The 25,527-nt window shown below is 39.4% G+C and overlaps 1 protein-coding gene across 2 annotated transcripts; it reads left to right on the top strand.

Annotated features, from left to right (window-relative positions):
• The first annotated feature begins 14,640 nt into the window (after positions 1-14,640).
• znf238.2.L (zinc finger protein 238, gene 2 L homeolog) lies at positions 14,641-21,533 on the top strand. 2 transcript variants are annotated; one of them, NM_001086166.1, is given in 2 exon segments: positions 14,641-14,949; positions 17,022-18,464. In NM_001086166.1, coding segments are annotated over 2 exon segments (1,506 nt in total). In that variant the 5' UTR covers positions 14,641-14,876; the 3' UTR covers positions 18,455-18,464.
• Positions 21,534-25,527: the final 3,994 nt, after the last annotated feature.

The raw sequence follows: 25,527 nt of genomic DNA on the forward strand, positions 1-25,527 counted from the left end.
TGGATTACTACACTTACTAAACACTTTCCTATATGCTATTGTTCAAATAGAAACAGCACTACAGTGTTTAGAAGCATAGCTCATCCTCCTAGCCCAGGGATCCCCAACCTTTAGAACCTGTGAGCAACATTCAGAAGTAAATGAGTTGGGGAGCAACCAGGGCCGCCATTAGAAATCACGGGGCCCCGTACAACAAAATTTTTGGGGCCCCCTGGGCCCCGCCCACACTGACGACCAAGCTCCGCCCCATATCCCGCCCACATCGCAGTTAAAAGACCACACAGACATCAGCGCTAAAAAAGTAACCCCCCCCCCACACAAGTTGTAAAAAGCTATTGATGGTCAGGGCCCCCTTATAAAAAAAATTGGGGCCCCAAAAAAAAAAAAATTAAAATTTTTTTTTTTAAAAACATTGGTGGCAGGGGCCCCCTGTTAAAAAAAACTTGGGGCCCCAACAAAAAAAATGTAAAAAAAACTAAAAAATAAACAAACATTGGTGGCAGGGGCCCCCTTCTAAGTTAAAAACAAATTGGGGCCCCCAAAAAAAATTTGAAAAATAATTAATTTTTTTTTGAAAAAAAAAAAAAACATTGGCGGCAGGGGCCCCCTTATAAGTTAAAAACAAATTGGGGCCCCAAAAAAAAATTTGAAAAAAAATTAATTTTTTTTTGAAAAAAAAAAAAACATTGGCGGCAGGGGCCCCCTTATAAGTTAAAAAGAAATTGGGGCCCCAAAAAAAAATTTGGAGAAAAAAAAATTTTTTTGAAAAAAAAAAAATGGTGGCAGGGGCCCCCTTACAAGTTAAAAACAAATTGGGGCCCCAAAAAAAATTTAAAAAAAAAAAAACTGGTGGCAGGGGCCCCCTTACAAGTTAAAAAAATTTGGGGCCACCAAAAAGAAAATTAATTTTTTTTTTAAAAAAAAAACCCAAAAAAAAACAATGGTGGCAAGGGGCCCCTTACGAGTTAAAAAAAAATTGGGGCCCCAAAAACAAAAGTTTTAAAAAAAAGATTGGTGGCAGGGGCCTATAGAATATTAAAATAATACATTGGTGTATTAAACAATTAATTATTATTATTATTATTAAACACAAACTGGTGTTCAGTAGAATTGAACTCATGGCTTCAGTACTTCAACTTCGCCTCCTTTCGTGACTTCGGGTCTTTTCACCGCTTCAGGACTTCGGCTTCGGCTGTTTTCGTGACTTCGGGTCTTTGCGCTGCTTCAGGACTTCGGCTTCGGCTGTTTTCGTGACTTCGGGTCTTTTCGGCGCTTCGTGACTTCGGCTTTTTCCGTGACTTCGGGTCTTTTCGTCGCATCGGCTTCGGCTTTTCGGCACTTCCGCATTCGGCACTGAAGAGGCAAGACGTACGGCTCGGGCGCTCGTAAGGGGGGCCCGGATCTTCAAAAAAATGCAGCGCTGCCGGGCCCCCCTTCATGCCCGGGCCCGGTACGCTTGTCCCCCCTGTCCCCCCCTGATGGCGGCCCTGGGAGCAACACAAACATGAAAAATGTTCATGGGCTGCCAAATAAGGGCTGTGATTGGCCATTTAGTAGCCCCTATGTGGATTGTCAACCTACATTGAGGCTCTGTTTGGCAGTTCATCTGGTTTTTATGCAGCCAAAACTTGCCTCAAAGCCTGGAATTCAAAAATAATCACAATCAATACAATAATCATAATCAAATGCTTTGAGGCCACTAGGAGCAACATCCAAGGGGTTGGAGAGCAAGATGTTGCTCACAAGCTATTGGTTGGGGATTGCTGTCCTAGCCCAATGTGACAGATCTGACTTTTCTTATACTGCAGTGTTGAAGTTGCCAGGTAAAGGCGGGTTAGGAGTTGGTTGAGGGGGGAAGCTAAAAAAAACAGGCCCATTTTAGTGATATTGAAATATTCCTATCATTAAGGTTGAAAGCACACAAAGCCTTTTTTTCCTGCTATGTACTGGTGCTTTCAGGCAGTTTGCATTCTAGTGAGTGGGAGTGTAGGTTTGGGCTCCTCTCTACCTCTTGAAAAACATTACAAGCAGGTGACAACATAGCTTAAAGTGGACATTGAATTGGAGGATATGTCCATAATACACATCTTGCATGCTTGCTCTCCTGTAGTTTGTGCACACACCGTTTCCCCTACTACATTAAACAGTACACCTCATTTATAATTCAAGTTGAAATTCTCTTTATTTTTGTTCAAATATATGTTATAAAAATATATAACTATAGTTGTTTACTGCTCAGGGAGCCTTTACATTCAGGGGGCTGGTGTTTACTCATTTGAAGGTAAGCTGCCATACTATCCAAGATATAATAGATACAACCAGCACACAGGTCCATAATCAAGCAGGGACAAGATTTTGGACCCATGTGCGGTTGTACATATTATAATTACCTGTATTGGAAGATACCGAAGCCTTCTTCACCGAGCACCAGGCTTTCACAGCTTGGAGAGTCAGGGTGTGCAAGCTGGTATTACTACACTATTATACTATCCAAGCTACCAGTTTAATTCCATCCATAAATTTCAGTGAAACGGTGGTTTCTGGGGATTGATTGCCATAGAAAAATGCTTGCCTGGCTTCACCAACAAGTTACTTTCATATGCCTCTTGGAAATGGCATGTGTTACAATTGCAAGGACTGTTTCTAATTTTATTGGCTACAAAAGTAATACAGGTATGGGATCCATTATCCAGAAAAGTGTTATCCAGAAAGCTCCGGATTAAGGAAAGGCCGTCTCCCATAGATTCAATTTTATCCAAATAATCCACGTTTTTCAAAATGATTTCCTTTTTTCTGTAATAATAAAACAGTACTTTGTACATGATCCCAACTAAGATATAATTAATCATTATTGGAAGCAGAACCTATTGTTTTTTTTTTAAATTTTACATGATTCTTGAGTAGACTGAAGGTATGAAGATCCAAATGACAGAAATGTCCCTTATGCAGAAAGCCCCAGGTCCCGAGCATTCTGGGTAATAAATCCCATACCTGTATGTTTTAAGTATTATGGGATCTTATCAACAAAAACAACATCCTTTAATACAAAAACCAGCTTCCCTGTACCATTTGATCAATGAGATTCTATGTACATTTAAAACAGTGATTCAGGTGACAATAACCCTGAACTTTCTGGCTGAAAGCTGCTGCATACTCCTTTTAAGTCACATGGAGTTATTTACAGATACAATTTTACAGCACTTTTAAACAGCATACACTATATATTCCTGTCTGTGCGTGACTAGCCCACAGGCAACTCCAGCGCCTACACCTGCTGCAAAAAGGCATTTTGGTGAATGCATGGAAAAGTGAATGAGCTAAAAAAACACAAAAATAATAATGTGCACTAAAGCTAATGAGATTTCATGACAAACAGAGAGCTGTTGAATGAACTTTTAGTATGATGTAGAGATCAATATTTGCAATTGGTTTTCATTTTTTTTTTATATTTATGGTTTTTGAGCAGTTTGCAGTTTCAACAATCTGGTTGCTAGGGTCCAAATTACACTATCAACCATGCATTGATTTGAAAGAGAGACTGGCATATAATTAGGAGAAGGCATGAATAGAAAGATGAGTAATAAAATCTAGTAGTAATTGTAAATGTGTAGTCGTACAGAGCATTTGTTTCTAGATGGGGTCAGTGACCCCCATTTGAAAGCTGGAAAGAATAAGAAGAAGGCAAATAATTAAAAAACAATACAAAAAAAGAAAAATTGAAGACTAATTGAAAAGTTTCTTATAATTGGCCATTCTATAATACACTAGGGGACATATTTATTACGAAATTCGCCAGCAAAATGGGGTAAAAAGCTGTGTAAAATAAATGGCAAATTTAACAAGATACATGTAATTTTACACCATGCAGACACCTGATTTGCAATCGTTATTTTACATTGCTTCCAGTGGAAGTCACTTTGAGACAAAAAAAGACATTTTACGCCGTTTTTTTATCCCATTTTTTACACAGCGAACCCTGTCGATGTGTGATGTATCATCCCGCTGTTTTTTTTACACAGCATAATAAATATGCCCCTAAAAGTTAATTTAAAGGTGAACCACCCCTTTAACAGGGAAAACATTGTTGATAATGCCCCCATTGATAATACAAGTGTAAGAGATCTGCTGGTTAATGCTCTTTGTACATGTGAAGTGCAGACATAATTAGTCCATAAGTTCGCAGACAGGACAATTTCATGCTACCATAAAAAAAAATAGCCACCAAGCTAAACTATGATTTCTCTGCACAGCGCTACCCCACTCTGCAAGGAATCGTGATTATATAGCAATATGATAAGAAGCATTGTATTAGAATGACAGACCCTGGCTGGCATGCATTGAGACTCCAGTTGCTAGGCACCACTGTGGACAACCTGGGGCATTCTGTAACAAAACAAATGAACTTCTGCAATAAGAAAGCCATTAGAAATTATAGTATTAGGGGTACAAACATTTCATTACTGGTTCACCCTGCCAAAAAACCATACAACTAGTTTTCAGCTGATGAACCTCCCAGTGAATAATCTAAAATTGCATGTAGCCTGGCAAATCTGCACCGCTAAATGTCTTTTACTCCAAATCAGTATAAAAACTTAACCACTGCAATGCTGAAGGAATGAACTGTGACTAATACAGTGGCAGGAAACATATGCTTTCCACTCACCCTCTTAACCTCCAGCTGTGGCATAAACCCCCACCTTTCAGTTTCATGGCTCCCCCTCTTAATCATCTACAACAGGACTTGTCCCCCAGGGCTGTTATTAAAATCCCACCTATTAGCCCCTGCAGCAGGATTAACTTGTTCCCTTCTCTATTAAAGCAGATAAGTGTATACTTAAAATGTATAAAAATCTAAATAAAATGCAAAATGTCATCAAAAGAGCAAAGCAAAATTACTTTCATTTTTTTTGGTTGGGGGGTGGTAGTTGTGTTATCTTTAGTCTCATGTGTGTTGGTAGTTGCACAATACATAGATTGCTGAAATACATAATGTGTAGAATTACTGTGTGAGTACAGCCCCAATGAAAAAAGCTTGATGCGTCTATTCCTGCGCTCCCCTGCGGCTGAACGCAGAAAAACGGAACGCAGGGGAGCGCAGCTTCAACCGCTCATCAGTAAGATGCCTTAAACATTGTGTACTCTGTGTCAGGCTGTTATAAATGACTTGCCAATACATTTATAGAGCAGGTGTTGTTGGATGCTGTTTATTAAAGGGTATTACAAACTCAAACAGGCAATACTTGGTTCTTCTAAATTCCTATTGTTCCCCATAAATTGCCATTATTTCCTGATGGTCAGCCAGTATGACCATTTGTTTGTTCTTTTAAGGGGGAAGACACAGGGAGCTACTAGTAGCAGCTACTTGTGGCTGCAAAATGCCAAAAAAATTCCCTGCCATAGACAATACGGAGAATTGCCTCTGCTTCTAAAACACACATGGGGGCAGATTTACTCAAGGGCGAAAATTTGCCAGCAACCGCTTTGCCAGCATCGCTACACTTCGCCAGGCGAAAATTCCCTCAGACAAAGCTAATTCACTGGAATGCAGTGTTTCGTCGTGGGCGCCGAACGCTGTTGACGTTTTGCAAGCGTTACTTCGGCAATGCAAACAATTGAAAGCAAAGATGCACTAGCGTTCATTTCTGCCTAGCACAAATTCTCTAGAGGTCTTGTGCTCAGGTAAATTTGCATACGGCGGGAAATTTAAAGGTATATGTTGTATATGTTACACAAGTCCAGGGAACCTTAATAAAGAAAATAGAGTAGTTATAATGCCCTACACATGAGCTGTACAGTTAGTGTTCCATATGTTAAAAAATGTATGGGGGAACCCAGTTACCCCAAAAAAATGTAAGGACTTTTGCAGGCTATCACTCTGAAAAAAGGAAAAGATTCCAGCGTTTTTTTTGGATTTTGGGCTTTTTCCGCTAAAAAATATGATGTAAGTAACAGAAGAATGAGTAAGATCTATGCATTGCAGTGCACTTCGCCTGGTCTGAGCTGGCGAAGACAAGTCTGGCGAAAGAGGTAACATTCAGTAAAATCCACATTTTATTGAATTTGCAGAGTAATGTCCATTCACAAATGAATTGTCGCCTGGCGATAGAGTGCGAATGACCGCTAGCGTCTATCTCTTTCGCTAGCGAAGTGACGACTACGCCCGTTGGTAAATTGGCAATGTCCCTGGGGGCGGTAATGCTAGCGAATTGATGCTAGCCTTAGCCACTTCGCCCACGAGTAAATCTGCCCCATGGTGTCTTAGCAAAGCCAATTATCACTATTGTCTATTTCGTAGCCGTGACAAGCAGCTGCTGCTATTAACTGCTACTAATAGTTCTGTGTGTCTTCACCCTCAAACAGGTCCTGCCAGAGGCCTCTTCACTAAGATTCAATTTCTGAGTGAGTCACAAGCTATTTCTCATTCTAACTTCAGTGTTTCTGTCATTTTACATATGGTAGGCCTTCCAGACACTCTATGTAGTGCATATGTATATATATAGAGAGAGAGAGAGAGAGAGAGAGAGAGAGAGAGAGAGAGAGAGAGAGAGAGAGAGAGAGAGAGAGATTGTAAATAGAGTGAGGGATAGAGAGCTATCATCTGTTTATGTTAAGTGCCACTTGACTTTTTAATGATATGTTGTCATTTTTAGGACTTTTAGAATAATGGAGCAAAGCGTTTGCATTACTGATATTGTTGTCAATCTGGCTTTACAATACATCATTTAATCATATACTGTGTGTGGGTGATCTCTGTGTAGCTGTACAGTTCCAATTAGAGTTAATGGCCAGCTTTCTTTTCTATTCAGTGATTGTATAATGATTTAAATCAGTGCTGTCCAACATACTACAAGTAGTGGGCCAATAGTATGTCATACAGCATGTTTGAGGGCCTGTTTCAAGTAAAATGATGATTTCCTATAGTGAAGTCTATGGAGCCTCTTAGCAGACTGGGGGGCCATAAAAATTATTTGGAGGACCACATCTGGTCCATAGGCCTCCAGTTGGACAGCTGTGCTTTAAATGATCAGATCAAAAATAGGTGTTTCAAATCACAATAGGGGGATCAAATAACAGTTGTAAATGCCCACACGCTATGCCTGAACTTTATGAAGAACTTTTTTTATATTGAGAGACAGAGGAGGAAGAGCCTCCTTTACTTCCTTATATTCTTTATGGCATCTTCTATCCCTTATTTATCCTTCTTTTTTCCTTGAATTGCAAGTTCCACCTTGCTGATCTTTGTATTGTTGTACTACTCCCTGCTACTCGACCGTGATAGAGCAGACTTGTACCTTCCTCTCTGTCCCACCCTGTCATCCATCTTGCTGCTCCCCAGTGCCACCGACACTGGCTTCAGCTTATCCTGATACCACCTTCTTTCTGCCTATTGATACAAATCAACCTCAGCATGCCAGATTTTGCAAGCTCCTGAAACACTTTATATAAATTTACTGTGAACTATTGCAAGCACGGTAATCTCTATCTTCTATACTTGTTTATATTTCAATGTTAGTGTTGGTATTTTCCCTTTGTTAACAACAATGGAAAATGCTTAGCTCTTTCTACTTTTAATAATATATATGGTACAAAATCTATTTTATGTTGGAGCTTTCTTGTTCTTTTAATGATTTTACCTTGGCAGCAGATCACTGGTCAATAAAGCTGTTTTGGAGATTTTTATTTCCTTTAATACATTTTTTTTCTAATATTATAGCCTGTATCCCTGGCAAAACTGGTCTCCATTGTGCCCCGTGCTCAGCATGCTAAGGAGATTTTAAAGCTATGTGGCCCCCTCCCCCATTCTATGACTTTTTTGCCCAGTTTATTGTATGTTGACTAACAATAAGTGGAGCAAAACATCCACATGCAGTCGGGAGAAAAAAAAAGATAATGGGTGTTGTCATTTGGCTATTTGACCCTCTGTAATTTATAGTCTATCCTGTTATTTTAATGAAATGTTTCCAACTTCCATTCATTTTAGTTAAGCTATCCTCTTGTAAACTCCTGGTCTGCTCTATCCATGGCATGTTTTTTTAAATTTGGAATGTAGGAAAAAGCTAATATTATAAACTTCAGTGTTAAAAGTTGCACTTGTAAAATGTATCTTAAAAACAAGATTCAGCATCCAGTGGGTAAGAATGAATTCATTAAATCCCTTTGTTCCAAAAAAAATGGCATGCAATTACTTTGACAGTTTATTTGTAAAGTTGCAATAAAGATCCGAAAATATTGTAACTACAAACTAAAATACTTTGAAACAAACACAGATAAAAGACTGAAAGATAATTTGGTGGACTGAAAAACTATATATATAATGGATTTTGGCACCAATTCCAACACTGTAAGAAGAAAAATATGTTAGTTTGACATAAGGATCTTGTACATAAATGGTATGATCTTTTAATATAATGAAAATTAATGATATGGAAATGCAATAACTTCAATGGTCAATTTCCATTACAATGGAGAGCAGTGGAGGGCATGTTGGAAGGGGCTGGATAGTAAATTAGACTAAGATATTGCCTACTGAGAAATATAATCACTTTCCCAAAAAAAAATTTTTTGACAAAGATTTCTCCACAGTATAATAATTATCCCCAACCTCATTCTGACATATTTCTAATGATTCCCAGATAAAACAAAACATGTTTACTACAATTCTTATCTAGGGTTGCCACCTTTTCTGGAATAAAATACCGGCCTTCCTATATATTTATCTTTTTTCCCTATTAATAACACTGGGATCTAACTTGCTTTCATGCCAGGTTGCCCAGCCACTGTTCTAGAGGTTAGCCTTTCAGTTTGAGAACCATTGAACCTCTCTAAGTTCTTTCTTAGGGAATGAAACCTCTACTTGTCTAGAGGGCAGCTGGGGGAAGAAGGGGAAGGTAACAGTTTGGTTGGTGTGTTTGCACCACTGAAGCCTAGTGCAACTACACAGACGTACAAGGAGTGTGTTATGATGAGCCCTTATGACTTTAAAGTTAACCTTGTTTTTATTAGGGGTTGTGTTAAAGGGATACTGTCATGGGAAAACATGTTTTTTTGAAAATGCATCAGTTAATAATGCTGCTCCAGCAGAATTCTGCACTGAAATTCATTTTTCAAAAGACAAACAGATTTTTTTATATTCAATTTTGAAATCTGACATGGGGCTAGATATATTGTCAATTTCCCAGCTGCCTTCAGTCATGTGACTTGTGCTCTGATAAACTTCAATCACTCTTTACTGCTGTACTGCAAGTTGGAGTGATATCGCCCCCCCTTCCCCCCCCAGCAGCCTAACAACAGAACAATGGGAAGGTAACAAGATAGCAGCTCCCTAACACAAGATAACAGCTCCCTGGAAGATCTAAGAACAGCACTAAATAGTAAAAGCCGAGTCCAACTGAGATACATTCAGTTACATTACTGAGGCAACTTTGGGCGACTATTGAAAACGCATCGCCGCGTGTGCATTAGCGCAGACGATTTTGCGCTGTAGCCTGTGGGGGAAAAGACGCTGAGGCAGTTCGGGGAGATAGTCGCGCAAAAGACGTGGCGATAAGTCGCCAGGCGACAAAATCTCCCCGAATCTCCTCGTCTGGCCTTACCCTAAGTAGGAGAAATAACAGCCTGCCAGAAATCATTTCTCTCCTAAAGTGCAGGCACAAGTCACATGACTGGGGCAGCTGGGAAACTGACAAAATGTCTAGCCCCATGTCAGATTTCAAAATTGAATATAAAAAAAATCTGTTTGCTCTTTTGAGAAATGGATTTCAGTGCAGAATTCTGCTGGAGCAGCACTATTAACTGACCTGTAGTGCTTGTAGGAATTGCACAGTGACAGCAGGATTGGAGGGTGGTTGTGTACTGGGTGTGGATTCAGCCTGATTCAGCCTGCTTCAGCTGGGTAAGGCCAAATGTGTCATAGTTATTGGGCTAAACAGTCTTGGACAGTCCTCTACTCCATAGGCAACCCTTATATTCATCATTTGAAGTCACCTGAAGTTTCCTCTTGAGGCATCTTCAGACGACTTTAGAAGATCAAAGCAACACATGGGTTTTACCACCATTGATTCACTTATTGCCACTGGGAAAGCATTTGGAGAAGATCAGTTTCCCGAAGAAGAGGAGCTTTGTAGAAGGTGATTCATCTCCCTGTGGACCATTGCTCTTAAGGTTATTCAGCCGCAATCATAAGGCTGGAAATACCAAAATGTATTTTAAATAATGGAGTCAAATTATATGCAATCCAGTTGATCAAATTAAAGGGCCTGATTAAGAAATATACAAGTGAATGTATGGCTTTAGGTCTAAAGCACATGAAGGCTTCAGGTGAACTTCCCAAGGTGAAACTAGAGGCTACCACCATATTCAAGGTAGCTAAGCCAGCTGTACAAGAACAGTGAATTATCTGGAATACATGTAGTGGTGTATCTAGAAGTTACTGAGCCTGCAATAAAATCATTTTAGGCCCCCAGTAGACTTAGGGAAAAAGATAGTTTGCAAAAATATAACTTGAATGAAGTCACTGGTCAGGGGCAACTCAGCAGTTGCAGTGTCTGCTTCTTCTGTTATGATACACCTAGGAATGTATCTTACCACATCATCTGTCTATATCTTTCCTGCTGATGTAGAATGGGTTTTTATTCCTAGGGTTTTCCATCAAGCTTTCTAAATCAGAGTATGCACTTTGGAAAAACATAAAGGGGGCAGCAGACCTCAATGCATTTTGGAGTATGTCATGAATGTCTTGGCGTAATCATAATTTGCATTGTGTTTAGAAAAGTGAAATTGTTGTAGAGCCGCAGTGAAACAGATTGTCGGGGAAATTAAATGCTGCCTCTGCATTATTCCCTGCACCCATATCATACTGCATCAGATATGTTAGCTTGCAGAAATTTAGTGGCAGCCTCTCCCTCACTGAGAATACAGACCTTTTTCTACAAGTCATTATCATATACACTTTTTTGTTTGGTAAGCCACTAGTAACATTTTTGGACAGCTTTAAACGGTGAAAAATACTAAACAGGGTAAGTGCTAGTATAAAATCATATGTGTGGGAGGGTGAGCATGATGAATTATGTATGTATGGAGCATGATGGTTTGCTGTAACCCAAAAGTCATTTGTGAATGAAGAATGCTGGTACAAGGCAGCATGTTTGTGCTGGTTGAGGATCTAATGGAGCTTTTAAAGGCATGGAACAGAGCACAACACTTACAGATGCAAGGCAGCCGTGTTTTTAAATCCTGCCATGTGAAAAAACAATGGGGCTTTGCACCTGCTATATGTTCTTTGCACCCCACCTAATATGAACAAAAGAGCCCTCTAGTGTCATAAATGCAGACAATTAGTGAGTGCTAGTTCTTAGGGCTCAGTTATACTTATGCCATGAAAAACTTTTTAGAATTGAGTTGGTTGTCTGGTTTAAGAGTCATGCTATAAATGGATGAAACCAACCAGCATGGGAGCTCTAGGGGAGGCAATCTGCAAGGATTTGAGTTCTCAGACTGTGAAGAGCCATTATCTGTTACCTCTTAGCAATTAATCTAGTACTAGAGCCTAGAGAGGGACAGTATATGTGTTCTATCAGAGGGCAGGTTTTAGATTTAACAAGCTGTGGTTCTAATAAGTAGGGATTAACAACAGAGCTAAGGACCTATAAAGGAGAACAGTGAGAATTTAGAGAACCTCTCAAAGAACTGGGCAAAATCCATGGGGATAGCTCAGAAAGAAGCATTATTCATTATATTCTGAAACACACATGTAATAAATAAATTTTTCTATTAGTTAACCAATAAAAATGTTTTACATAATGGAGCCCAATTGTCCAGCACTATTCATACACCATTATACAGACACCATTAGTCCACTCTTTTAAAGACACCTAATCCTGCCAAAATGATGTGATCTGGGCTCAAAGATAAGTACTCAAAAATCCAATCACAAAGCTAATGATACACTAAATATAAATATGTGTATTTTTCATGATAGTGTTACAATATTCATAAGGCACAGGGCTCATATTAATAGAATTCAATACAGTACAGGTATGGGATCCATTATCCTAAACTGGTTATCCAGAAAGCTCCAAATTATGGGATGGCTGTGTCCCATAGACTATATATTAATCATATAATTAAATTTTTTTAAATGATTTCCCTTTTCTCTGTAATAATAAAACAGTACCTTGTACTTGATATTAACTATAGTATAATTAATCTGTATTGGTGGCAAAACAATCCTATTGGGTTTAATGTTTACATTAAACAATGTACAATGTACATACACGTTTAAGGCATGGTGATCCAAATTACGGAAAAACCCAAGCTCCCGGGCATTCTGGATACTAGGTCCCATACCTGTATTTTATTACAAGATTTAGTTGTACATTCCTTTTTACTTGTAAATTTGTAGAAATATATACAATGCATAGATGGACAACGTGGACTACAACCAGATTGTATATATAATTTATACACCCTTTTTTTATATAGTTCTTTGGAGTATGTTGGTGCTATATGCATTAATAATATTCAAATAAAGAAAATCATGAGAACATGTTTAAATATATATTTTAATATTTAAAGTCATGCAGTGTCTACTGTAGGAAATTCCCTTTTTCACCCCCTAGCAATTGACAAAGCATAGAGAAAAAAAACCAACAGAATCTGGGAGCATGTGAAAGTCTTTGAACACTATACAGCGGTTCTTGGAAAGAAAGAAATTACCTTGGCTTGTTGTGGAATCAGGAAAAAGTACAAAGGGAGCTTATCCTGGATTTCCCTGCTGTTTATTTAATTTACTTTTACAGACAAGTTAGCCTTTTTTTATGACTGTCACATGATCTTGAACAAGCCCCATGTGAAGGATTACAGAGCCTGGTCATTGGGTGGAAAAAGCTAGGTACAGCATTGCAGCCTCATTCACTCCCTTGGCTTCTCATATTTAATAATTTGGTACTGCAGTTAAATAAATATATAAGTAAAAAACACACACACACACCACTCTGCACTAAAGAATCAAATGCATGGGTGCTGATAAAAATGTAGAAATAGATGAAGTATGGCACTCAACAAGTCTTAATAAAGTGAAAAAATATATTTTAAGACCATATATAGTTATATATATCCCAGACAGTAGGACTTATTGAGTACAGAGGACGACTGGCTGCCCTTAGGTGACAGTTGTGCTCTTGGACTGTGTAATTTTAATGACCGAGGCCACCAAGGGAGGTCACATAACAATCTCCAAGTTGTGAGAAAGCCAGTGGCAGCTGCAGGATCCCTTGGGAAGCACAGCTGTTGAGCAGGGTCACTTCATTAAAGAGGTGACAGACAGCTGGTTCCTAAGATTTTCTGCAGCAGCTGAGGTCTACCCACTTTTACAAGCAGCCCTCAATGGGATTTCTCTACTTAAAAAAAAAATTATTTTATGGTTTTTGGCCATACAGGTAAGGGATCCGTTATCCGGAAACCCGTTATCCAGAAAGCACTGAATTATGGGAAGCTCATCTCCCACAGACTCCATTTTAATTAAATAATTTAAGTTTTTAAAACATTATTTTCTTTTTTTCTGTAATAACTTGATCCCAACTAAGATAAAATTAATCCTTACCGCAGGGGAGCGCAGGAGTAGACGCACTGAATTATTGTCAATGGGGCTGTACTCACACAGACGCATGTAAGAGCCTAACGCAGTTAAAATGCAACATGCTGCATTTGGCGCTTACATGCGTTTGTGTGAGTACAGCCCCATTGACAATAATTGAGTGCGTCTACTCCTGCGCTCCTCTGCGGATGAACGGAGGAAACCACAACGCAGGGGAGCGCACAAGAACCTATGTGTAAGAGCCCTTAAGGCTAAACAATCTTATGGGGTTTAATTAATGTTTAAATTATTTTTTTAGTAGACAAAGCAGGGAGATCCAAATTACGAAAAATACCCTTTATCTGGAAACCCCGAGGCCCCTAGCATTCTGGATAACAGGTCCCATACCAGTATAATATTTTCAGTATATATATATATATAAAACTAAGAGAAAGGCAATAGGGCAGCACTTGTGCCACTTGCAGAGGTGGGAGTAAATGGGAGTATTGAATGGGTAAATGAAAATGAATAAAAATGAATAAGATGAATAAAAGAAGACATACATGGGAAGCAAGTAATATGCAGTCAATAAGAAATAAGTGAAGCCTAGCTTATGATTGCATTTATATCAGTATTTGATCTTATTGTATCTACATCTATGCCCAAATTGACTGTATGTATTAGATGGTAGAGGGGCACTCATATATGTAGAGTGGGGCCTAATACACAAGTATAGTATTTGGGCCAAGAATCCAATGAGTGATCCCCCAGGCTGCCCTCTAAAAATAGTGTGTGCAGCTGTACATCTGTTTGACTGCACAATGTCAATAGAAATCTGGCCAGGAGTCCCATTTTAGGAAGAGCAGTGGCCGGTGCTCGCTGAGCGGCGCATTCTAACAGGAGCAGCCTGTTTATGTGAGAAGGGCACAGCTGCAGCACTCGCCTCTCCCATTGGTTCCCAGCAGCGGTGCTAACACTTCCCATTGCTGCCTGGAGAGGGGAGGGGTGCAGAGGGGACTGTGGCCAGTGCCAGGCGCTGCGCACAGACACCAGCGAGACGCACACACACTCACACACACACACACACACACACAACCTGAGCCCTGGGAAAGGGGAGACACAGCCCTGGAGCAATTTGCAACTATTGTGTCCGGGACTATCGCGAGAGCGTCCTCTTACCAACCTGCTCCCAACAAACAGAGCGCTGCTAGGCTGCAACTAACACAGCCGCACACTGGGGGAGGCAGCGCTGCAGTCGCGGTGACACCGGCAGCAGCAGCAGCGACAACATCTGGGAAGATCCATGAAGCCGCAGGATTCCCACAAACTCTGGGCACTGAAGCAGCCGGCGGCTCCCGGGGCCCCCAGCGCAGCCTGTGAGTATGATATTGTCTATTAGTAGGTGTGTGTGTGTCTCAGGGTGGAACAAGTTTATTATTGCACATTACTGCAAGTGGCTGAGGGATCCTTTACCCGGCGCTCTTTTTGCGACTTTTAATCCGCACCTATGAGTTTGGGAGTCGGGTGGAGAGCGCAGGCTCGGGCACACACTGGCAATTCATAGGTCACAACGAGCAGTGCAGGCAAAAAAAACAACTCGGTGTAGAAAGTGTCGCTGCTGCTTGCGGATCTCATTGTGATCATCGCAGCTGCTGCACTTCCTTAAACTCCGCGCAACCTGCTCTGCCTGGAACCTGCAGGCCGGGGACTCGCAGCAAAGGTCACACCGGCTGTGTAATGCGATTTACTGGAACCCAGGGAGGAACTGGCTGCACAGAGACGCTGCACAAATGTACTGGGGCTGATTCACTTACTAGAAACCGACATTGTTGCAACCCTGCCTGACCCTCCTAAAATCCAGGGGAATGTATTGATCTTTTTAATTGTCTCCCAGACAGAAGCCAATGTAGCTAAGTACATAGATTAGACTAGTGATGACCAGTCCTCAGCTGTTCAACTACAACTGCTAAAAACCTACAGCTATACCCCACATGGCACGTGTTAGCTGCTGTTTCCTCCTATATTTATAGCATTTTGGCAAGAGGGTTATATAGTGCAGCAGCAACAGCTGGAGGGCAGCAGCTTGGCCCTCCCTAAATTACACCGACTGCTATGTACATATATTTATATAGCTGACACACACCTTTTGTCTGATGACTGTTGCAAACCAGAGGTTATCTGCAGCTGCTGTTATTTGCTAACACATCAAAAAAAAAAAAAAAGTTGCATTTATTTAGTTTTCGCAATATGTGGAAAAGCCCGATGCTGTTCAACGCACCCCTCCCAGATACATTGAGTGAATTGCTGCTGCGTGCACCTGTACCTGCTTCCGGAGTTCCTAAACTCAGTTGGGGCGCAGCGCCTTTTGCCACCCCCGAGCAGCAGTTGCACCTATGTAATGGATGACTATAAATGGGGCTATTGGAACTTTAAAAGGCAGCAAGCGGCGTGGTTGGCTGGTAGCTAGATTTGGAGTAACATATGGCATTAAAAGGAGCACAGCTGGAGGTAGCATTTCCATCGCAGTGAAGTCAGAGCAGCTGACTCTCCAGCTTGCAGTGTAATTAGCAAACTGAGCACTCCTCCCTGCCTCCTCCTCTCTCCCATACACTCTCAGACTGACACACTCGACTGCTGCTACTGCCACCGCTGCTACTGCTGCTCTCTCGCTGTCTGCTGGAGACCTTGTTGTAATACCACAAGCTCACGCAATGATTTAGAAGAAAGCTGCCTCACTCGAAAGGTCTCTGGGGCATATCCCATGAACTGGTCCATCCCTTTGTTGCAGGGGGGGGAAGGTAAGGTTGTGATGAAACAAACAGTATCAGGAACTTTTCACGTTTGTTTATTTTTTTTTTTAAAAGGTTTATTTTAGTAAACAAAAAAAAAACTTTATTTATTTTTTTAGACGGGTGTTTTAAATGTGAAAATACAGCCGCTTCAGAATCCGTTGCACTGCGCTTTAGGGTTTATTATAAACTTTTTTTTGTCTAAGAAGGCAAGAATGATGTGTTACGTTAAGTTGAATATTATCCCTTTCTGGAGTACTGTCTATCCACTTGTTTTAATGATCATGTATACATGGCGGTACAATGTATTAGATTAATACAAAAGAGGCAATCGAAAGTTTAAATAGCAGCCAAGCCCTGTGTTTAACAGCCCGTGTTTCCATAACTACTTACTGGCTGAGCTCAGTTACACTGACCGAAAGGGACAAAGCTTAGAAACTGCTTCTTGGTGCTTTTGTTTATTTAGAATCAAGTTATTCCAGTTTCGGGCAGGTGCAGTTCAGATGGGGAGGCTTGTTACAAAATACAACTGCTGTAGGGAACTGTAAACGTTACCCATGAAGCCCAGGTTGCCCTTGGTTGCCACTCTTTTCTGTTGATTGCAGCTGTTGAGAAGCTTTGCTGTGCTGTAGCTTTCACGTTTTTCCTGTTTTGAACAGGTTATGAAGGAAGAATGGAGTTTCCAGACCATAGCCGCCAGTTGCTGCAGTGTCTGAGTCAGCAGCGTCACCAGGGCTTCCTGTGTGACTGTACTGTTTTAGTTGGAGAAGCACAATTCCGAGCCCACAGAGCAGTACTGGCTTCGTGCAGCATGTACTTCCATCTTTTCTACAGGGACCAGCTAGACAAAAGGGATATTGTGCATCTCAACAGTGACATTGTCACAGCCCCAGCATTCAGCCTTCTGCTTCAATTCATGTATGAAGGGAAGCTCGAGTTCAGCAATCTCCCAGTCGAAGATGTGTTGGCTGCAGCAAGCTACCTTCACATGTATGACATTGTCAAAGTCTGCAAGGGCAAGTTAAAAGATAAAGAACTTAATTCGGGAGAAAAGATCATAGACGACGGGGAAAAAGACGACAAGCCGGTAGACTCTGAGGAACATCATGAACACAGCTTAGATGCAAGTCAACAAAAAATCACCACCCTCGACAATGTAAAACCAATTTGGAAGGAGAAGGTCAGTGGACTTTCTGGGCTATCCTCTGACTTGATAGGTGTCAATTCAGTTCCAGCAGAGGCTGTTATGTGTAAGAGAGCAGCTGGAAAAACAAAAGCCAATGGCAGTAGTCCTTCAAGCCCTTTGTCCCAGAGGTCTGCTAACCACACACATCCTCCAAGTGATAGAGATGGCGCTCTGGATTTATCTTTCAAGCCTATGCCTGGGAGAGATTCCTTCCACCCCTCCTATGTCTTTGGACAGCTGGTTTCCGACAGCCAGCAGCAGGGCTCTTTGCCACTTGTTAAACATGAGCAAGACTTGCTGTCAGAACAGGAGGACAGTCAAGCAAAGAGTCCAAAAAGTCAACAAGTTGGGAATCCAGCCAAAAGTCTAGTGACCGGGTTAGGACACATGTTCACAGGAAATGGCAATTCTCACACTAGGGAAGATGACTTGTATCAAGATCGAAATGAAAGCGAGGATGAAATGGACTCCTCTGATCTTTCCACATCAGGTGTGCTGGTGTCTCCTGGACAAATTTGCATATGTCCCCTTTGTAGTAAGGTGTTTCCCAGTCCCCACATTCTGCAGCTGCACCTGAGCTCACACTTCAAGGACAAGGACAATTCACGGATCAAGATGTCTCCTGATGGCTCAGTGCCCACGTGCACCATATGTGGCAAAACCTTTTCATGTATGTACACCTTAAAGAGACACGAGCGCACTCACTCGGGTGAAAAACCTTTCACCTGTGGACAGTGTGGGAAGAGTTTTCAGTATTCCCATAATTTAAGCCGACATGCCGTGGTTCACACCAGGGAGAAACCGCATGCGTGCAAATGGTGTGAGAGACGTTTCACTCAGTCAGGGGATTTATACAGACACATTCGTAAGTTTCACTGTGGCCTGGTAAAGTCATTGGTTGTGTAAAAAAAAAAAATCAACATTATTTAATGTGTGAGCTTACTACTAGTTGCATCATGGGTGCTAGTGCTGCACCTTAAGCTGCTGAACTGTGAATCTCCATGCACAATTTTTACACTTTCTCTTCCTTTCTTGTTGTTGCAACATGGCAAGTATTTGGGTCTTTTTTGCCAAACATTTGAACCATAATATTGGGGAAGAAACAGAATGAAGGAGTTGCAAGATGGTTGGTAATTAAAGTATATGTGTAATTCATGAGTATATTACTGTTGCCTAGAATAGCATCTACACCATAAAAAGCCTACACCTTTCACTGATGGTGCTTATCGTATGCCCATTTCCTTTGCTACCCACTATGAAACCTTAAGTAAAAAAGTTTTCTTTACTGTAGAAAAGAAACTGAAAGATAAATGTCTCACCTCTTTATAATCCCAGTTCAAATCCCTCCCCCACCAAACTTTATATAATGCTGGTATGATATCAATGCAGCTATGGAATACAACATCAGATGTAGGTTAAAGATAAAACGTAATTATCAAATCCCTTAAACATGAACTAAAAACTACCTATTTAGTGCTATGAAATATGAAGTGAAACTGGTTTTATTTGGCAATAATCTTACTGCCTCATTGGTGACTCCATTGTGTGAGCAATATTTTAATTTGCATAACTAGGATTCAGTGTGAAACTGCCCTAATAGAATAGAAATATATACTTAAAATATTTTAAGTACTTGTTTTCTTCCTTGCTGTCCTGTTGTCAGGGACACACAGCCGAGCCACAAACATGATGCTTGATAAATCAAACAGCTAGTTTTGACTATACAAATAAGGGGATGATGTAACATTCTTTGGCAGTGGAAGAAAATCGGGCTAAATTTTCCACAAACATTCAGCCTAGACTATACAATCCATAGTACATCTGAACAAATATGTGGATTTCTACTTTTTTGCCCCATGAATGGTACAAGATGAATTTTGAAGTAAGAGTTTTTCAAATTAAAAACATTATGGCAGACAATGTGGAGACCTGTTAATAAGAACTTTTTCAGCCACGCTGTCTAGCTTTAAGTATTGAATATTTAGGTGTATAAGAAAAATATGTATTAATACAGAGTTTTCTACTCACAAAAACCCTTTGGAAGCAGTATCAGATGTTTTTGAAACATGATAAACTATGTGAAATTAATTTTCCTAAGTGCTGAGGAGGAAATGTTTAGTATTCTATGGTATCGGTAAATATCCAGCTCCACTCAATCTCAAATTCTCTGTTCTTCCAGATAAAGATTTCATAGTATCAATGCACATTATCTGTCATGTGAAGGTAATGTGCTGCCACCTACTCAGGACCCTTGTACTGAGCTGGCTAATGTGTTTGCAGTTTCCAGCTTATCAAATAGTTCTGTATGGAATCACATCAATGTCCATCATTTTCTTTATGTCTATAAAAGTTTCACGGAAAATGTAATTACCTGGTTTTTTTCAAGCACTATTTCCCCATTCCAATTCTATAGTAGTACTGCAAACAGAAAAAAGGTCATAGAATGAGCAAATGCAAAACTTGAATCCAGTAGCCTGTTGATTGCAAGTTTTACCCTACAGTAAAACTCTCATTTCAGCCACTTTTTTATTATAGGGATTAAATGCTGCCTTTTGCATTGAAGAAGTTTCAGCTGAAGAGAACAAGGCATTTATAAAATATGCATATTTGCGGGAAATAGTGGACTACCTTAACTAGTTCCAAAAAAAGGAAACTTAACCTACAAATGTTTATATAATGTGAAAAAAAAGCTTTTCTTTAAAGAATACAGTCTAATTTCACTACAAGATTGTGAAATATTTTTGCTGACACTGTTACATTCATGTTGAAAGGATGGTACAATATTACAATATATATATCTATATATATATATATATATATATATATATCTATATAATGTTTTTTTTTTAATACGAGTGAACATTCTTGTAGACTAAACACTGGTACAGTGGTCCTATTTACAATTTAGTTATTTGCTGTGATCAGAAATAGCACTGAAAAAGTACTAAAACCTTAAGTTATTTAATTTTTTTTCCTGACGGTACTTGATAATAGTATTTATTAGTTTTTATTTTACTTTGGAGTGAAATGATTGATAGTTTTTTTTATTTTTTTTTATTTTAGAACTGCTTTTAAATCAAAGGGATGTCCTTGGATTGTTAAAGGTGGGGAAACAATAGCAATGTCCTATTTTCTTTTTCCGGAAGGGGTTTAACTGATTTTTTTGTTTGTTTTTTGTTAGCTAGCTAAAATATTTAATTTAATTGTAAACTTTAATAAATGATAGAAGTGAACATCGCTGGTAAATAGCAGCATCTAATTGTTTTCTCGGGCCCTAATCTCTCTAGAAGATTACAAGATAATGATAGCAGTGAAGGTATCAAAAGAAAGAGAATTTTGCATTAAATTGTGTTTACAGAGATGACAAATGTGCTATTCTTAGTTACCTTGTTGTTTAAAGTTGTTTTTTCTTTTTTTTTTTCCGGAAATTTGAAAGCAATTACATTTGCACTTATAAGTTTTATTATTCAATAATAACACTGGTATCTTGGATTTGAAATATCTCACTTTTGTACACATTGCACAGTAGCAGTTTGGGTATAAAAAAAACAAAAACCTGTGATTATTTTTTAGAAAAAGAAACCTGTGCCTGCAGAGCTGCTCTTGGGTTTTTAACACTGGATGTAAAACTATCTGACTCCTATGCTGTGAAATCACTGAAAAATTATCAGTTTTGTTGTTCTCCTTGCAATGATAAAAAATGTATATGTAAAACACTAATTATTTCTGTATAAAGTTTTATACTATATATTATGTAGACATAACTATTGGCTTGGAATATATTTTATAAAAAAAAAAGATGGTGTTATACTGATTTTGTTTGTTTTAGTTTTCTCATAGTTTGTGTGGAATTTAATTTGTACAGTTTTCAGTATGTGTTTGTTAAACTGACAATCGTGAATAGGATTGACGTCTTTATATATATATTTTTTGTCACAGAAATAAAATCCAAATCTGTTAGAAATTAAATGATTCTAGATGACTAGCTTTGATTGATTTGTTTTTGTTCTTGTTGCTGCTGCTTACATTCAGAGTGTACATGTGTAGGGCCAGAAAAGCAGATGTTTTCACCAAAATATGACAATGCCTGCTAATCTAAAACCTAGTCAATGCTCATTTTCTAATGGAATGAATAATTTACTTTAATCAGGCCATTTACAGGCACTTGTACTGGTGCCAGTAAATGTGAAGGCCCATCAGAGAAACAAAAGGGCTGTCCTCAGAGACACAGACTGTGAAGTAGTCCTAAGCATTGTTAATTCTCTTGTTTGTGGCTATACCCCCCCACCCCCAAATCAGTGATCATGCATTTATTACTTGTGCTTAGCTGTGGTCTATGAAAGGCATTTTGTCCATGTACCAACATCTATATAGTATCACCAATAAGAGCTATATGAAGTTCTGTTTAACCAGAACCTATTTTGGGGACACTTTGTGTTTTTGTGTTTTTTTTTAAAGTAGAATTATGTCTTTTTAGTTGTACTTAAAGGGCATGTAAAGGCAAAAAAATCATTCTTATAAACAGTAGGGGGAACTCCTGCCTTACTTCCCAGCCATTCAGAACTCAAGCAGCTTTGTTTTTTTTTTTTCCCTGTAGAGCAGTCGGCGACTGTGTAGAGATTTGTATTGGATTTTATTTTTACCTTTACATCACCTTTATTGTTTCCAACTCCAGCTGCAGGGACAAAGATCATGGAGCCAGATTTAAACAGATAAACTGGGATGCTATTTGGAGGATTATTTTGCTGCTGCAACTGGTGCTACAGAGTTGGAGAAAGTTTGTATTAAACAATACAAATACAATAAAATCCACATTAGATTACATAACAACACAGGACCCAGTGCAGTCTGCCTATTCTGATTAGTAATCAGTCTTGCTTCTGGCAGATATTATTTGACTTGTGCAGTTTTGATAATTTATGATTGATCCCTAAGCAGCCCAGACCACACTGAGCATGTGCACAGTCTTGGTCTTGCAAAGATGTATAACAAAGTTACAAGATGGTGACTCCCTGTGGCCAACTTTGAAAGAATAAATCATTTGTTTGACTAGGCTTGTGGTGCTGTAAGTTCATGTTTATGTTTAATATACAAAATACAGCATTTGTAGCCTTATTCTATTTTAGACTTTACTTCCCCTTTAATAACACAAAGACCACAACTTGAGCAACACTGATAGAAAGTGGCTACTATTTTGGGGGGTTATTTATCAAATGTCAAGTTTTAGAGGTTTGTGAAGCTTTTTATACCTCGAATAAACTCACAACTTGAATGTTTTATAATTTAAGAAAAATCTCTAATAAGTGAATTTGTGGTTAAAAACTCAAATTAGTGGAGTTTTCCACAGGCAAACACTCTAATTAATTAAGATTTCGAACCAAACCCACCAAAAGGCTATTAACATCTTCAAATGGTTCATTGGCAGTACATCTTCTGGTGTTGGTCCTATAAGAAAAGGCTGTGTATTGTAATATAGTTTTGCTATGAATAACAGATTCCTAAGTTAATGTATATTAAATGGCATTGAGGGAAGCCAGGTATTCAAATTTGAGGCCATTCAATTTTCATGTGTATTTAGAATTGCTTCTAGGACATGTCTACAGGATTGAATATTTACTGTTGTCAGTTGAGCCCCTTGACATAGGGTCCAATAACATATAGTATAAAAAATAAATAATCTGCAATGTGGCTCAATTCAAGCGTTTATTTAATGCAAAATGATCACAGCAACCAAACACTGATAAACGCTTGAATTGAGCCACCTTGCATATTATATATTTTTTTGTACTATAAGGTCTATAGGATGCTTTTGTTTCAAAAATTTGGGGGATGGTATTAAGAAACAAAACAAGTTTTTATACTACCGTTATGGCAACAATGATAGATTCAGGGCTATAACATTGGTTTTTCTATTACTTTATAAGTAGACTTTATACACCTACTTTTAGCTGTAGACCCTCTAAATGTAAGTATCTTTTATAAAGTGCCAACATATTATGCATAGCTTTATGAAGAATGTTTAGTAAACAGGTATGGGATTGGTTATCTTGAAACCCATTATCCATAAATCTCTGAATTACAGAAAGGCTGTCTCCCCTTTTCTCTGTAATAATAAAACAGTACCTTGTACTTGATCCAAACTAAGATATAATTAATCCTTATTGGAAGCAAAACCATTCTACTGGGTCTATTTAGTGTTTACATGATTTTCTAGGATTCTTAAGGTATGGAGATCCAAATCATGGAAAGATCCGTTATCCGGAAAACTCCAGTTCCCGAGCATTCTGGATAACAGGTCCCATAGTGTACACAAGAAATTATTTGCGAAACCTAGGGGAAAAGGCGAAGTATACTGTTTCATTAGCAGGGGTTTCCTCGGGATAGAATAATGTCTACAGCTGATCACATTGACAACATTCACCATGCAGCATCCTTGACTCTTTTTTTTGTAAGTTTATATGGTAAGTATTTAAGGGACAATTAAAGCTATCATGAAACATTCTCCACTAATAATAAACTTGTGTGAAAAGGCTGAAATACAAGCCCACAGGTGCAGCAGGTATATGCACTGCTCTGTGTACCATCCATCCCCACCCATCTGTTGTCAGTGGTGGCTCCGCAGAGTGCTCCTATTACATGTACAGCCTAAAGCAACAGTGCCATTGTATGGAGAATGCATATGTTGGGCTAATGACTTATAGATGGTCGTAGGCTATAATTTACCTGTCTTAGTGCTACTATTTTTGCATGTTCATACAGTATCCAATGACACATATGAATAGTATCCTTTATATTGTGCCAATATAAAGGATAATAGACACATGTTTCTCACCTGTCCCAGTGGAGCTTACACTCTAAGGTCCCTTTTCCATCCACACCACATACACAATGGTCATTTTCATGTGGGCCGTTTAATGCCCATGACTACTGGTCTCACAAAGCACCATGCTAGATAAATAGATATGGCTCAGATTGTGCTGTCTGGCTGGAAGCTTTGACTTAACCTGGATGGTACTAAAGTAAATATTACATTTAAATACACAGATTGTAGACAACAGGTCATAACAACTGCCCCAAGCATTACTGTGTAGTTGGGGAGCAATTACCCTTTTTGTGGGCATAGCAGGGAATATCCTTTTCTACACTTAGCATTAATTTTAATAGAAGCACAGTTTACACCTACAACCCTCTTGTAAGGGTACAGTTAAAGGCTGTTTTTGATCTCACAGGACTGGTGTGCAATACATGTTTATATATTTTATATCTGGAACGGTCTACTTCCTATGACCAGTGGCGGAACTACCGGGGGAGCAGGGGGTGCGAGCGGGCCAGGGCCCGCACCCCCTCAGGGCCACCCGGCAGTCCGTGCGCCACAACAAATGCGGCCGTACGGAGGGGGGCAGGGCCCGTCCCCCTCTAGGATCGCTACTGCCTATAACGGACGAATGGCTAGTGTCAGAGGGTCGATATCTATTAACCCGCCCTCTATGACGCCATAACGCTATAGGGCCCAAGGCAGGATGGACTATAATGGGCTAATGGTCAACTGTGGTCACTCATATAACTTATACTAGGCCATACAAATAAATGATTAGATTCCAGAGTGTCCGCATGTCTCTTATGCCCTTTTGCAGAAGTGTTGCTCAATTACTGGCTTTACCACAATGGCTATGTTTAGCCAACAGATGTTTACGAGGCTGTGGACAGTTGGAACTAGAAAACTCTTATTTTGCAAAACTGCACATCTTACAGGAATGTATAAATGTATATGCCAGTAAGTCTCCTCGCCAGACCATGTATGGTATTTCCGTGTACCCCTTGCCACCATTACTGTTAATGCCTTCTGAAAGCTATATAAAGCTATATAACACTTGGACCAAGAGGTGTGTCTTTGGTGAGTCCTTAGGTGACATTCTGTGTGTTACTCCAACAGCTTACCCAGACAAAACTGTTATGTTGTATTATGTATGAATAAATTG

This window comes from Xenopus laevis, chromosome 8L (assembly GCF_017654675.1).
Source record: "Xenopus laevis strain J_2021 chromosome 8L, Xenopus_laevis_v10.1, whole genome shotgun sequence".
Lineage (NCBI taxonomy): Eukaryota > Metazoa > Chordata > Amphibia > Anura > Pipidae > Xenopus > Xenopus laevis.